The sequence below is a fragment of the Psammomys obesus genome, unplaced genomic scaffold, assembly GCF_907164565.1.
Source record: "Psammomys obesus unplaced genomic scaffold, mPsaObe1.curated_primary_1811, whole genome shotgun sequence".
NCBI lineage: Eukaryota > Metazoa > Chordata > Mammalia > Rodentia > Muridae > Psammomys > Psammomys obesus.
Window position 1 is genome coordinate 18856 of NW_026593885.1, and position 16161 is coordinate 35016.

The 16161-nt window shown below is 42.5% G+C and overlaps 2 protein-coding genes and 1 pseudogene across 2 annotated transcripts; all 3 read left to right on the forward strand.

Moving 5' to 3' along the window:
• Positions 1-2402: 2402 nt before the first annotated feature.
• On the forward strand, positions 2403-2493 carry LOC129684278 (small nucleolar RNA SNORA40; annotated as a pseudogene).
• A 977-nt stretch (positions 2494-3470) lies between these two features.
• LOC129684276 (protocadherin gamma-A6-like) lies at positions 3471-6653 on the forward strand. The gene is made up of 2 exons (XM_055617384.1): positions 3471-6049; positions 6624-6653. The coding sequence occupies exons 1-2, from the start codon at positions 3629-3631 to the stop codon at positions 6651-6653; spliced, it is 2451 nt and encodes an 816-aa protein (XP_055473359.1). The 5' UTR covers positions 3471-3628.
• A 3447-nt stretch (positions 6654-10100) lies between these two features.
• Positions 10101-15835, forward strand: LOC129684275 (protocadherin gamma-A7-like). Its single transcript, XM_055617383.1, has 2 exons — positions 10101-12686; positions 15149-15835. Exons 1-2 carry the CDS (start codon positions 10263-10265, stop codon positions 15155-15157), a joined length of 2433 nt encoding a protein of 810 aa, XP_055473358.1. The 5' UTR covers positions 10101-10262; the 3' UTR covers positions 15158-15835.
• The last annotated feature ends 326 nt before the right edge of the window (positions 15836-16161 follow it).

The window sequence follows — 16161 nt, forward strand, 5'->3', positions numbered from 1 at the left end:
AACCAGCCATTCAGAATTCAGAAAGAACTAGAGAGAGTGAACTTATTCAGCAGTAAGTCTCAGTGTCTGAAAACATTCTAGCAAATGGAGGCTGAAGTTACAGTCTTCAAGGTCCAGGCTTGTAGAATATTAGATTGGACAGAGGCTAGAAGCTTCCAGGCCTAGAGATAGGGATAGTTAGATAGAAATGATCTGAGATCAGCACAGGCCATGTATTTGAAAATCTTGGGTATGGCTCTCATCTCATCCCACCATCTGAGGAAATAAAAACATTTTAAAAACAACATTTACAGAGCTACATAACTGAGGTGCAAGCAAATGATGGTGGAAGTTACACTGTAAATTGCAAAATATAATGGGGAAATTCTGTGCTGGATGAAAGAAAAATTCCACTTATAATAGTTCAAGATTCAAAACACATATATAAAAGGTAACTATGGAACATTAGACCGAGAGCATATTACAGAGTATAGTGTCATTATCACAGTGGACAAATGTAATCTGTCCCATTCTTCCAGCAGAAAGTTTATTCTGTAAATCTCAGACATTTGTGTCAACACTTAGTTTTCTACCAGGCCTCCTGTGGTTCATATAACTAAGAACAATCCTCTTCTAGAGCCTCCATCATAGATGTAACTCCTTCAAATACTGATTTGGGACCTTTCACCCATGTAGCCTACTCCATCTTGGCCAGTGACGTAGAGCTATGGTCATTATCCTATATGTCCCAAGTGGGGTTCATACAACCATAAGAAACTACACTCTTTCAAGCAGACACTGAAGTCTCGCATTCAGGATTCTCCAGCCCTCAATGCCAAGATGGGCATGTGCATGCTAGCAGGAAACCTCAGTGACAGCACCCAACATTTGCTGAACTCTTGCTGGGGCACAACAGTCCTGAGCTCCTCTATGTTATACTGACCACCACAATGAGTCTCGTTACCTAATCACCAGAGTAGCAGTGGTAGGCATGGACTCTGAACACATTGCCTGCCACTCCTGCCTTGTGGGACTCTACAGCCTAGGATTTCTCATGGGAGACATTGTATTGGACATACTTTGAGTGACAAAATGAAGTCTATCATCCTCTCTGGCTGTTATGAAAAATGAAGGTTGGCTAGCTTGTCCAGTCTCTGCTACACTGTGTGTAATCTTTACAGACAGCTTGCAAGAGATGCCTCTGGACCTAGAGTTATTACCCAGTCCTCTCTGAACCTTAGACAAGCTCCAGATTTACCTGGTGATTGATCTTTGTGCTCTTTCTCCTTAACATGGTTGTGGCTATTGCCCTGTATCTGTGACAGTCCTCTAGGCATGACACTGGAGTCTGTTTTGAGCTTGATCTCTGTTCCAAGGCTGCATAGGAGTTTTTCCTTTTCCCCAACTATGACAAAAGAATTTTGCCATATTCCTCTAATAGATTGGATGAAATTCCTAATGCTCTTAAGCCACTGAGTTTAATTTTCTTAGTACAAAGCCCAAAGATGTTCTTCCACAAGATCTATGTGTTGAAACTTTTTGGGCTGAAAGTGCCAGCCATTAAAGACAACCCAAACATGACTTTGATTCAATAAACTTGCAAATGGTTCCATCCATTCTTTTTTATGTGTAGTTAGGGGGAAACTCATTAACTTAGAGGTGAAACACTGCAGATCAAGTATTCCTTGATTGTTGTATTATATTAATTTTTCTGGGCATGGAGCATACAGTACGGAAACTGTTTTAAGTGTGTCTGTGTTGCAATTGCTGTTCTGTAGAAATGGTCATAAATCTTTGTTAATTCTAAAGCAATACAACTAAAACATTTCAGCAAAGTAGCATACAACACTGTCGTTTATTACACGTCATCTACCTTCTTCATAATGCTTGGTACTGAATTCAAGGCTTCAACACCCTAAACAAGCACGTTAACCCTGGGTTACATTGCTGTCTTGGTCCCTGTTCTGTTGCTGTGAAGAGACACCATGACTATGGCAAGAGGTTTAGTCCATTGTCATTATGGCGGGTAGCAGAGTAGCATGAAGTCAGACATGGCATTCAAGTTGTAGCTGAGGGTTATCTCTGGACCCACAGGCAACAGGAAGAGACATACTCTGGGACTGGCTTGGGATTTTGAAACTCCAAAGCCCACCCCCAGTGACACACTTCCTCCAAGGCCATGCCTACTACAACAGGGCCACACCTCCTAATCCTTTTAAATCATGCCACTCCCTAAGAAATCAAATATATAAGCCTATCGGGGGGGCATTCTTATTCAAACCACTACAATTCCTAACCCCAGACATTATCTCCTGAATTAAACACAACTCCATAAAATTAAACGATCCACTTACGTTGAGTGTAGCCAATCACAAATATCCTGTGTACAACACAATAAATAAATGTATTAAAATGTTTTATGTGGCATGGAAGACAAGTGCAAAAATAAGTTCTCTTTGGCAATCTAAAACTCATTGTTCAGTGTGAGTTTTGATACATGCAAAAAGGAAGATGACACACAAAATAACTCAGAAGGACGGTGGCATGGATGATGGGGCTTGTCTTGAACATGAGGTCTGAGTTGAAGATGCCTGTGAATGATTGCTTGTTTCTATGTGGCACTGGCATATCCTGTGTACAGATTAGTAGTCTGAGAGGATGAATGAATAGGATCTGAATTTGTAACAGATGTGGAGTGTCAACACATGAGAGGCAGATCTGCCTTAAAATGCTTCCTAAAGTGAGTTGCTTAAAGGCATTGCCAGAGATCTCCGATGGAGAACGTTTCGGTTATCATGATTATGTGTCTTCAATTCTAGGAGATATAATAGAATTATGGTCTGATATCATAACTGGATTAAGCATCTTTCTTTGAGAAAGGGCTATCTTCAGGGATCTTGAACTTGAGTCACCTTGATGGACAGTTAAGGAATCATATGTGGAATCCCTTAAATAAAAGTGCATTGCCGTTACAATGAAAAAAAATGTTTTATGTACCCCATACATTTCTCTTCCTTTACATTTTTTAAACGCATACACAAATGTAGCCTTGTTACAGCCGTTCTTTAATTGTTAATAGAAACAAGAAATGACATCTAAAAATGGCAGCTCTTCTACTTGCTGAGACTGTCACAGATTCGTTCACAATGTGTTTGTGATTATCGATGGCCTTACCGAAAACGGGCAAATGCAGGTGACGATCCAAGAGTTCCAGAAAAGTGTGATGCCATTTCTGTTGTACAGGATTCTAAGAGATAGTGCCACAAAATAAGAATTTTTCAGAGAACACCTAAGGTCATTTGAAATCGAGCATATTGTTCTGTTTCGTTCACTCTCTTATTGCGAGAAATAAAAATGCCATAAGTGCAAATTTAAGAGAAATAAAATCCCCTACCAGTTTCACAAAACGGGTGCAGTGCGAAATTAAGACTCTAAGTGTCGCTGTTCCCTAACCCAAGCAAGAAAATCAATGGGAACAGGGTTGTGTCCGGATGAGACTCCAAAGCTGTGCAGAAATTCTAACCTGAAATGGTTCTCAACCGGTCTCTGTCCATTTAAGGACGTTGACCTCTAATTCTGTGGATTACCAAGTGGGGCAGGGCTGTTCTTCCTACCAGCCACCGCTGGAAAGTCTTTTAAGAAGCCAGTCATGGCGGCTCTGCAAAGGCGCGCGCCCTGCTACGAGCTGCTCCTGCTTTTCAATCTGTTGTGGTGGTGGGGCTCCGAAGCTGGGCAGCTCCGCTACTCTATTCCCGAGGAGCTGGACAAAGGCTCCTTCGTGGGCAGCATCGCCAAAGACCTGGGGCTGGAGCCCCGCCAGCTGGCGGAGCGCGGGGTCCGCATCGTCTCCAGAGGTAGGTCGCAGCTTTTCTCCCTGAACCCGCGGAACGGCAGCTTGGTCACCGCGGGCAGGATCGACCGGGAGGAGCTGTGCGCCCAGAGCGCACCCTGTCTAGTGAGCTTTAACATCCTTGTGGAGGATAAGCTAAATCTTTATCCTGTGGAAGTAGAAATAGTGGACATTAATGACAACGCGCCCCGATTCTTAAAGGAAGAAATGGAATTGAAAATTCTTGAAAACGCAGCTCCGTCCTCTCGTTTTCTGCTAATGGGTGTCTATGACCCTGATGTGGGCGTGAACTCCATTCAGAGCTTCAAGCTCAACAGTAATAGTCACTTCTCAGTGCATGTGAAAAGCCAAGCGCATGGGCCCAAGTACCCGGAGCTGGTCTTGGAGCACGCCCTGGACAGGGAAGGAGAAGCATTTCACCATCTGGTCCTTGTTGCCCTGGATGGCGGTGACCCTGTCCGAACAGGCGTGGCACGAATTCTCGTAACTGTCCTAGATGTGAATGACAATGCTCCAGTATTTTCTCAGCCTGTCTATCGTGTGAGTGTTCCTGAAAATCTGCCCGTGGGCACACGGGTGTTAACAGTTAATGCCACTGACCAGGATGAAGGGGTCCATGCAGAAATAAGGTACTCCTTTGTAACAATCACAAAAGAGATATCGCATATTTTCTCCCTGGATACTTCAACCGGAGAAATTTCCACTTCTGAAACTCTAGACTATGAGGATTCGAAGTTTTACGAGCTGGATGTTGAAGCCCGGGATCAGCCGGGCCTTCAAGACCGAGCAAAGGTCTTAATCACCGTCTTGGATGTGAACGACAATGCGCCAGAAGTGGTTGTTACATCTGGTAGCAGAGCAATCCCTGAAAACGCGCCTCCGGGGACAGTGATTGCTCTTTTTCAGGTTTATGACAAAGACTCTGAACAGAACGGCCTGGTAACATGCTCCATCTCAGAAAGTCTCCCCTTTAAACTGGAAGAATCATTAGACAATTATTTTCGATTAGTGACAAATTCGGAACTGGATCGGGAGCAGGTACCCTCCTATAACATCACGGTGACAGCCACTGACAAAGGAATGCCACCTCTGTCCACAGCAAGGCTCATCTCCTTACATGTGGCAGACATTAATGACAACCCACCAGTTTTCACACGTTCATCCTACTCTGTTTATGTCCCTGAGAATAACGCTAAAGGCATCTCCATCTTCTCTTTAAACGCAGTGGACCCTGACAGTGAAGAGAATGCCGAAATCATCTACTCTCTAGCACAAGAAACCCTTCAGGGTACACCTCTATCCTCCTTCCTCTCTATCAACTCCAACACTGGTGTCCTGTATGCACTGTGCTCTTTTGACTATGAGCAGTTTAGAGACCTGAATCTACTAGTAACAGCCAATGACAGGGGGAAACCCCCACTCAGCAGCAACGTGTCATTAAACTTGTTTGTGCTGGACCAGAATGACAATACACCCGAGATCCTGTACCCCACCCTCCCCACTGACGGTTCCACTGGTGTGGAGCTGGCTCCCCGCTCTGCAGAGCCTGGATACCTGGTGACCAAGGTGGTGGCTGTGGACAAAGACTCAGGACAGAACGCCTGGCTGTCCTACCGCCTCATCAAGGCCAGCGAGCCGGGACTCTTCTCGGTGGGGCTGCACACAGGTGAGGTACGCACGGCCAGGGTCCTGCTAGACAGAGATTCGCTCAAGCAGAATCTGATTGTGGCTGTGCAGGACCACGGCCAGCCCCCTCTCTCAGCCACTGTGACACTCACTGTGGCTGTGGCCAGCAGCATTCCTGACATCCTGGCTGACTTGGGCAGCCTCGATATTCCACCCAAGTCTGATGATTCAAGCCTTACAATGTACCTGGTGGTGGCAGTGGCCACTGTTTCTTGCATCTTCTTCACTTTCGTTATGGGACTGCTTGTGCTCAGGCTGTGCCACTGGCATAAGTCAAGATTGCTGAAGGCCACAAGGAAAGGCGTGTCAAATGTGGCCACTTCACACTTTGTGGGTATCGATGGGGTGCAGGCTTTTCTGCAGACCTATTCCCATGAGGTCTCCCTCACAGCAGACTCAAGAAAGAGCCACCTGATCTTTCCCCAGCCCAACTATGCTCACACGCTCATCAGTCAGGAGGGCTGTGAGAAAAACGAGCCTTTATTGATACAGGAAGATCTAACATTTTGTAAGGACGAAGATGCTCTTGATCAGGTAAGGTCATTGCTTTTATTTAAAACAAACAAACAAACAAACATGAAGTGGTAATGCTCTCTTTGAACATTGATAAAGTTTTCTTTCTCTGTTTCAATGAATCATATTTGTCATTGTTCATATATGAAATGTCCCCCAGGGATCCCAGGCTTGGTCTCCAATAAAAGTGATCAACAGTGAGCTTTTGAAAAGGTATTATACTGTAAGGATCTCGATCTCATCAGTAGATCCATCCATTGTTGGGTTCATAATTGGATGGACTATTGGGAAGTGATGAAAACTGTGGAAGTGGGTCCCAGTAGAAGGAAGTGGTTGCTTGGAGACACAACCTTGAAGGGGGTACATTATGCCTGTGGTAGAACAGCCTTGTCTACCACATGTTCCTCCTGTGGTGTTCAACCTCGCTGCAGCCTAAGAGCATCAGAGCCAGGGTACCAGGAACAGAACCTCTGAACCTGGGAGTCAGAACAAGCCCTTCTCCCTCTCAGACTGATTTGTTCAAGATGCTTTTGTCACGGCAATGAAAATGCAACTAAAACAATATAATTCTGAGGTTTTTCCTTTTTATCAACAGATTCATAAGTCTCTTTTATTGATTGTATAATGAGAAAATTCTTATTTCACACTCTATATTTGTTTAGCTCTTTCTTCTGTACCTTTGATTTTTTATGTCCCATTTCCAGGGGATTTTTTTTTTCTGTTGTAGGACAGTTAGGCAATTTCTGTTCTAAGCTTTAAAATGGAATTAAAGCCTCTGCTATGTACAATTAAGGTCTTAATATTCCATTTTCCTCAATATTACCTAACAGTTGCATGTGTCTTCCAAAATGGTGGTGATTCTCATCACATGAAAGTTATTTCCCTTTTTTTTTTTTTTTTTTTTTTAGACAGGGTCTCTCTTATCCCAAGCTTGTCTTGAATTTGTCATCCTCTTGCCTCTGCCTCAGGGGTGGGCACTATCACACCTGGTTTATGCTGTGCTGAGAATCAAACCTAGGCCTCTGTAATGCTAGGCAAGCACTCTACAATTGTTACCAGTTCTCAGTGAAAGTTATGTGCATCTTGACTTTATCTCTGCATCTTGGTTGTTTCTTCCCATTTTTGCCCTTTTCCTGTCCTTCTTGGTGAAAGTTGGCTTTCTGTTCCAGAATCTTTTTGTGACCTTTATCTAATTTTGGCTTGATGATAAGCCATTTGCTGGGCTAAGTGCCCAGTGGACCATGTGCCATTATCATTTTCTTGCTTTACATGTTTGGTATAGATGCCATCTAAAGCTGGTTCACTTTGCCGATCTTTCATCCTTTATTATGTCATCCTTTCTCAAGAACATGGTTTGAATATTACATATTTGTCTCAGTTCTTTGAAAAAAAGTGAAAACACTTCCAAATGTTAGACAGTGCATTGAAATGCCCTTTATGGTTCTTTCTTCGGTCAGAGGTAACAAATGGAATGAGGTTCATTTTGGCTGCTGCTGCTTCAATGATAGCAGTGAAACAGCCTTCTGTACTTCTTATGAACTTAATTTTAGAAAGTCATTGGTGCCTTTGGAAGGGACTGTCTAATCTTTGGTGCTTAAAAAACTTGAAAAAATATTCTTAGAACCATTTGTCACTCATTTGAGCCAGTGAAAATCTCTGTGGTCTTCCAATTGATACTAAACTTTTTAAACCTTAGTTTTTCTATCTCACACAATTCTAAGAAGATGAAATAATACAACTTTGTGAAATATTTTTCCAACAATAAAGTAGTATAGTACTTGGTAGATTTTAATATGGACTCACTTATAGGAAATATCTCTAAAAATAACAGACTGACTAATGAATTGGAGGATGGAGGCTTAACAGGGTACAAATGAAAATTTACATAATTTATCATTTAAAGAAAATAAGTAGCTGTCATATAGGAACTCTACATTTAATACATAGGAACTCAGTATCCAAGCATTTGAAGGAAATGAAGATCACCATTTAGAGGAACTGGTTTTATTCTGTATGACTGAGGATACAAAAAAAATGTTGTGGATTACCAAGCAAACAACGGTGGTATTTTTAATTGTCAAAGGCATAACAAGAAAGAGATGCCTAATGTGGTGGGAGAGTCTATGAGTGGCTCTTCTCAAAGTAAGCTGATGATAATTGGGTAGGTGTGGTGGTACACATTTGAATTCCAGAACTCAGAAGTCTGAAGCTAGCCCGGCTACATAGCGGGAAGCTGCCTTCAAATGGGAAGGGGTAGACCTGATAGCCAAGGAATTCACAAAATTTAGAAGGTCTGAAAATTTCCAGAGTTATTGAACAATTAAATTGTTTCTGAGTTAGAAGATTCAATGGTCTGACACTAGAATTGCTGGCTACTTATATACCGGAATTTAGTGTGCATGTGTAATAAAAGCCTTACTTAGAATACATATTGAAAATGTATGAGGCTTCCTTTGTAACCCGTAACCCGATGTTGACAGTAATAATAATAAAAATAAGTTAAGAGGCTGAAAATCCAAGTCTATGGAACAGTACTTGGCAACTATGCATAAAGCCCCAGTGTCAGTCTTCAGCACTATTAAAAAACAAAAACAAAAAAAAAAAAAAAAACCAATGATCTTGCTTTGCATGGCTGAAGCCCTTGGTTTAAACACTAGAACAGAGAAGGAAACCAAGAGGGAGGGAGAAAGACTGGGAAGAGGAAAAAAATAAAAATGGATAAGAAAAGGGAAAGAGAAAAAAGGGAAAAGAAAAACAAGACTATTGGGGTGTTTTTGTTTTGTTTTGTTTTGTTTTGTTTTGTTTTGTTGACAAGATCTTGTTATGCAGCACAGTGTGGTCTATAACTCCTTGTGTGGCCCAGGCTGGCCTTAAACTTTTGATCCTCCTGCCTCTACCTTTCAAGTGCTAGACTACCACCATACCTGACCAATTTTGCTTTTAAATAAGAAGCTAGGAGTAATACATGTTTTCCTAAGCCAATATTGTGTCACTTACATTTCTATAGTTGTTATAAAAGTGTTCATTTCCAATCATGAATTTTCAAATCTGATTTGTTTGAACACTGATGATATGATTCTTTTCTTTTGTTTTAATTCAATGTTAATTTTAAACATTTTAGGTCCTATGTAGTAGTGTGAATTTAATGGCATTCTACACAAAAATGATTGTTTTATAAGCTCTGAGATGATAAGAGCCATTTTACCGTATCACCAATCTTGAGTGATTATAAACTGCATCTTGAACATATGTCAGCATTGCCAAAGCTAGCTAATTGGGTTTCATGGGTAAATGCCTAGTTTATTTTAGTCTTTCATCTGAGTTTCCTGTAACCATTTAATTTGAATAAATAAAATATTTACTGTAGAAAACTTGCAGAACTTATCAACTATTAAACATATGAAAATCATGGACTAAAGGAAATGTTTTGATCAACCTACCATACAAATAATTGTACCAAGCTAAGCCGTCAGAGGGTTTGCCATATACTGAATTTTGACTCTTCGTGGAAACAAATTCACAGGGTCGCCTGGCTGATGTGCCATCTGCACAAAACACCCATTTCTGATAAAACAATGTCGAGAGGACAGTTGTCAGAGGAAAGAATAAACTAGCAGAAAGAGTCATTGTAAAACACCTACATTTTTTTTTTTACAAGAAGTAAACTAAACAGAGCTCCAAATAAATGGTTCATCAACAGAGAATGTAAAATGTTATATGGAAATATGTTTGCAGTATAGATTTACAATATAGATTTAAATAACGTTTAAAATGTGAATTTGTGCTCAAGAGAGTAACTTCAACATTGCTTCCTGAAAGAGGTTGTCTTAAACGTATTTGGATTTATCAAATACTCAATGCCTTAAAATGTATCTTTAATGTATCCGTGGTGTTTGGAGTGAAGAAATTTAAGCAAACGGAAACTTTGAAGAATTAAACAGCTTTCTGTAAAATCAGTTCATTTTGCTTCAAGACGGTGCAGTAACTCAGTGAGGACTCTGCGTGCCGCTGTTCACCAGCCTGGAGAAGGTGGTGCGGGAGCTCAGAACCACCGAGTTTACAACACAAAGGACAGCCTGAGACAAGCCCTCCTCCAAGCTGCACCAAACTCAAGCCTTTATTCGGCTGCCTTCCCGGCTTCTCTTCCCCACGCTGGGGGTCTGGGTAGACGCACCTGGGTTCTGAAACACATTCCGAGACCTCTCAGGGTCTGAAGAAGACCCGCAGGACAGCAATGGCGCCTGGACAGAGGGGCGCGGACTACAGAGGATTCCTGCTGCTCGCTGTCCTCCTGGGGACGCAGTGGGAGGCCTGGGCAGGACAGATCCTCTACTCCGTGTCTGAAGAGACAGACAAGGGGTCTTTTGTGGGAAATATCACCAAGGACCTGGGACTGCAGCCTCGGGAGCTGGCGGAGCGCGGAGTCCGCATCATCTCCAAAGGTAAGAGCCAGCTTTTCTCCCTGAATCCGCGGAGCGGCAGCCTGGTCACCGCGGGCAGGATAGACCGGGAGGAGCTGTGCGCTCAGAGCCCGCGGTGTCTCGTGAGCTTTAACATCTTGATAGAAGACAAAATGAACCTTTACCCTATAGAAGTGGAAATAATGGATATTAATGACAACGCTCCCAGATTCTTAACGGAAGAAATAATCATAAAAGTAATGGAGAATGCAGCTCCTGGGGTGCGGTTTCCATTAAAGGAAGCAACAGATTCGGACGTGGGCACGAACTCCCTCCAGAGATACCAGCTCAGCCCCAGTCACCACTTCTCCCTGGTTGTGCAAAGTGGAGATGATGGAACTAAGTACCCAGAACTGGTGCTGGAGAAGGTTCTGGATCGAGAAGAAGAGGGGGTTCACCATCTGGTTCTCACGGCCTATGATGGCGGGGACCCACCCCGATCTGGCACCGCTAGCATCCGCGTGACCGTGGTGGATGTGAATGATCACGTGCCAGTCTTCTCTCTGCCCCGGTACCAAGCAACAGTCCCTGAGAACGTGCCAGTGGGTACAAGACTTCTCACAGTAAATGCTATCGACCTGGATGAGGGAGTCTATGGGGAAGTGACTTACTCTTTCTGGAAAATTACCCCAGAACTTCTACAGATATTCCATCTGGGCTCCCTTACAGGAGAACTGTCGACTTTAAAAGGTCTAGATTATGAAGAATCCAGCTTCTATGAACTGGAAGTTCAGGCTCAAGATGGTGCTGGTAGTCTGGCCAAGGCAAAAGTGCTGATCACGATTTTAGATGTGAATGACAACGCCCCAGAAGTGACTGTCACATCTGTGAGCAGCCCAGTCCCTGAAGATACACCACCTGGGACAGTGGTCACTCTCTTCTACCTCCAAGACAAAGATTCGGGGCAGAACGGTGAGGTGACCTGCTCTTTTCCTGAAAACCTGCCTTTTAAATTAGAGCGCTCAATTGATAATTATTACAGGTTGGTGACAGCGCAAAATCTGGACCGGGAAAAGGTGTCTGTGTACAACATCACATTGAAAGCCACAGATGGTGGAATCCCTCCCCTGTCCACAGAAACTCACATATCCATTCACGTGTCAGACACCAACGACAACCCACCCACCTTCTCGGACTCCTCTTACTCCATCTATATCCCTGAGAACAATCCCAGAGGAGCCTCCATCTTCTCCGTGACTGCACAAGACCCCGACAGTGACAAGAATGCCCAAGTCACTTACGCTCTAGCCGAGGACACCATCCAGGGGGTACCAGTGTCGTCCTATATCTCCATCAACTCTGACACTGGTGTCCTATATGCACTTGGATCCTTTGACTATGAGCAGTTTCGGAATCTACAGCTAAGAGTGACTGCACGAGACAGCGGGGACCCACCTCTCAGCAGTAATGTGTCACTGAACCTCTTTGTGCTGGACAGGAATGATAATGCCCCTGAGATCCTGTACCCTGCCCTCCCCACTGATGGTTCCACGGGGGTGGAGCTGGCTCCTCGCTCTGCAGAGCCTGGATATCTGGTGACCAAGGTGGTGGCTGTGGACAAAGACTCGGGCCCGAATGCTTGGCTGTCCTACCGCCTGCTCAAGGCCAGTGAGCCAGGGCTCTTCTCAGTAGGTCTACACACAGGCGAGGTGCGCACAGCAAGGGCCCTTCTGGACAGAGATGCACTGAAACAGAACCTTGTGGTAGCTGTGCAGGACCACGGCCAACCCCCACTCTCGGCCACTGTGACACTCACTGTGGCTGTGGCCAACAGCATTCCTGATGTTCTGGCAGACCTAGGCAGCATCAGGACCCCCAGTGAACCTGATGATTCAGACATCACTCTCTACCTGGTGGTGGCCGTGGCCACTGTTTCCTGTGTTTTCCTTGTCTTTGTCACTGTGCTAGTGGCTCTCAGACTGTGGCGTTGGCACAAGTCACACGTGCTACAGGCTTCAGGTGGTGGGCTGGAAGACATCCCTGCCTCACACTTTGTAGGTTTAGATGGGGTCCAGGCTTTCCTACAATCATATTCCCATGAGGTTTCACTCACTGCCGACTCTCGAAAGAGCCACATTATCTTCCCGCAGCCCAACTACGTGGATACACTTATCAGCCAAGACAGCTGTGAGAAAAGTGATTCTTTGTTAACATCCATAGATTTTCAAGAATGTAAGGGTGAAAACCCAAGTATTCAGGTGAGTTCATTTCGTTACTTTTCCTGTATGCCGCGTGTGTGCACATTGCTCTCGTGATGTCAGGTATCTGCTCCTATTGCTTTCCACCTTGTATATTGAGGAAGTGTCTCTTATTGAAACCCAGAGGGGGCCAATTTGATTAATGTGGCTAGTCAGCTTGTTCTGGGATCCCCCATCTCCATCACTTGTGCTCTGAGACCACAGGTGGTCCACCATGCCTACCTGGTATTTACATAGGTGCTGGAAATCCAAACTGTGACTCTCACACTTTCAAGTCTATCAGTTTATCTATGATCCATCTCCAGAAGACCCTTTTCTTTTATCTATTGCTGGGGAGGCAGACTTTCCCAGTATGTTGCTGACAGGATGGATGGCAGAGGAGGGGGGGGGTGAGTCAGACATGATGGTCAGGGGAATCTTGCAGTCAGGTGCTTCTTATTTATACAGGTTTCACAGAACAAAGACAGACTAATGATTATCCAAGAGATGCAGATTATGCATTTGATTTTGTATTACATGTCCAGGGTTACAAGTTCAGTCACATTTAAAAAATATAGAACAAAATTTTATTTTTATTATCAACCCTATAACTCCAATTTAAAGAATTTAAAGAATGTCTCCTCCAAAGCAAACACTTTTACTATATGATAGGCTGCTTTTAGGCTGGCAGTGTTTGCAGTTTTAAAGCACTTCAGACAAACAAAAAAATATCTGAACCGGTCTTTTTATGAATAACAAATACTAATACCTAACTCCTTTTATTATATTGTTTCATCATTACACTATTAAATAGGAAAAGTTTAGTCAATCTATCTTATTTACTGAGTTCTATTCCTCCAGGGGATGTACCTTGTAAGGTCCCCTACCTTTAAACTACATTTTCAGATAGCTCTAAGTGTATTGTAAAGGGAGGCCTTGAATCTGTAACCTATTCTCCTAGCCAGTCAGTTTTTCAATTGTCTGTTTACTCTGCACCAAATATACTGTTTGAGTTTGCTCATGGGCAGATTCCCCAAGAAGATTCCTGGAGTATGGCCTCATCTAACTATGTGCTTACCTGTGTTTAATGATCTCCAGGGCATAAAAAAGACTTTCAAATAGAGCCAAGTAAAGTTAATTTTAGGATCTTCCTTAAAATACTCAGATATAGTTTTCTCAGGAAAGGACATAAAATGAATCATAATGCAAGAATGCAACACAGAGAGACCAAAATCCAAAAGTGAGAAATAGAATGACAGCAATTGCAGCATTTGGCTCAGCTTAGCTGCAACTATGTCAAAAGCTGTTCTGGCTTCATTAACACTCACTGTTTCTGATGGATATGGCTGTGCAAATCTTTTTTTTTTCACAAAAATTATATTTTTCATGAGCTGTGTATTATTTTAAAAAACAAGAACTAGGAAAATATAGATTTAAAAACAATAAAATGGTGTAGAAAAGTTTGCCATTTTATTACAGTGGCTGTACTTTAGTATGAAGTACATGGGTTATGATAGCTTTTAATTAAACCGTGCAGACAAGAATGAGAATAAATAGGGTAACACAATTTTCTGCTGCCTACCTACTTTCCACTTCTTTTTTCAATTCAAATATCATCTAAATGAAAATAAACTGTTCAGTCTTTCTCTTTGTTAGGAGTAGAGCATTCCTTAGTCACCTTCCCAGGGTTTTCCTTAGAATTCAAATCTATAAAAGAGACTTGATGATCTTTTTAATCTGGAGCCTTTCTCTGCTTTGCTTCTATCTCCATGTAACTCAATTTAGTAGCCTTTAAAAGCATGATTAGTTGCTCAGCTATGTAAACATAGGCATCTGCTACAGTTGGGTTGCTCATAGAACATTAGACAGATGCTTTGAAGGTGAAATGTGACTAGCTGGACAGATACTTTACTCAATAAAATGCTTCCTGCACAAGCATGAAAACCTGAGTTCAATTCTCAGTACTCATGAGTAAAATGTATGGTAGTGCATTTTTAATCCCAGTGCTGCGGAGACAAGCAGATCTCTGGGATTAATCTGGCCAGCCTAGTTTAACTGGTGAAACTCAAAGTCTCAGTGAGAGACTCTGACTCAAGAAAAAAAAAAAAAAGGTGGCTAGCTCTTGAGGAACAATGCTTGATATTTACTCTGATCTACACACACTCACACACACTTCGTACAAAAGAATGAAATGTATCAAGTATCACTGAGATATATATTTTTAAAGCAGACATGGTATAAAACACTACACTAAAATTAATTGGTCAAAATGGACAATATATGTCAAATAATACGAAGTTTCCAAGGTAGGTGTGATAGTTTTGCTTGTTATTGCAACAACACTCAGGAGACTAAAGTTCACAAAGTAAAATATTATTCCCTTGGTAATTTTAATATCGATGTTATAGTTTATAGTGAGAATAACTGTAATGGGAAGGGGTGGCCTAACTCTTCTGCCTGCATTATTTCTTTCCCTGAGATAGTGGAAATGAGAATCAGATAATACTACTATAAAGGAATTACTCAAATTTATTTATGGAAAATAAAATGAATTGGATGACGAGTATGAATCGCACCTTTGACAAACCACATTGCATCCAGTCATGGTAGTACACAGCTTCAACACCAGCTCATGAGAGAAAGAGGCAGGTGGATCTCTGTGATTCAAGGCCAGCCTGTTCTACACACTTCTAGGACAGCCAGGCTCTGTAGATAGACCCTATCTCAAAAGAAGAAAGAAAGAAGGAAAGAAAGAGAAAAGAAAGAAAGAGGAAGGAAAGAAAGAAAAAAAAGAAAGCAACAGAAAGAAAGAAGAAAAGAAAAGGAAGAAGAGGAGGAGAAGGAAGAAGAAAGGACATATTTCAACATTATTGACACTGTTAGAAAATAAAGTATGAAGTATATCAGACTGGATGTACCTAGAAAAAGATAAAACATTAGGAATAAGAAAGAATGAAAATTATCCTACTGTATTGATGCTGAATAAATATGCAATGTTATTGCTCCCTGATATTACTTAGGCCAAGACTGGATTACAGTCATGTTTGGCTCACTAGTGTATTAAAGATTAAAGCATGTTTATGTCAACAGATACTATGCCTTTAGATACACAATCCTAAACTTGTGATTTAAAAAAAACATTTCTGACAATATATTTTGAACGTTATTAGACATGGAAATAACTGAATAAAACTCTCAAACAGCAGAGGCTGCAGTTTCCTACTGTGGACTCTGGGCGCCGCTATTGGCCAGGCTGGAGAACCTGAGCATCTCCTCTCGCGCAGCCGCAGAGCGCTTTCCAAGGCTCCCTTTCTCAGCCTTCTTTGCCCCAAGGAAAAGAAGAATCGTTTCGTGGACTAGCACTGATAGCAAAGTCCATTAGGAGCCGGAATACACGCAGCACGGAGCTTCCTCGTAACCCGGAGTCTCCAGGCTGGTGAGCAAGCAGGGGGGAGCAAGAAGGATGAGGGAGGGCGCGGCCGAGAGGCGCCGGGAG

Excerpts from the sequence above, each read along its gene's own strand:
- LOC129684276 (XM_055617384.1), top strand. The coding sequence starts at position 3,629 with ATGGCGGCTCTGCAAAGGCGCGCGCCCTGCTACGAGCTGCTCCTGCTT. Across the intron at positions 6,050-6,623 it reads ACGAAGATGCTCTTGATCAG|ATTCATAAGTCTCTTTTATT; the intron begins GTAAGGTCATTG and ends TTTTATCAACAG.
- LOC129684275 (XM_055617383.1), top strand. The coding sequence starts at position 10,263 with ATGGCGCCTGGACAGAGGGGCGCGGACTACAGAGGATTCCTGCTGCTC.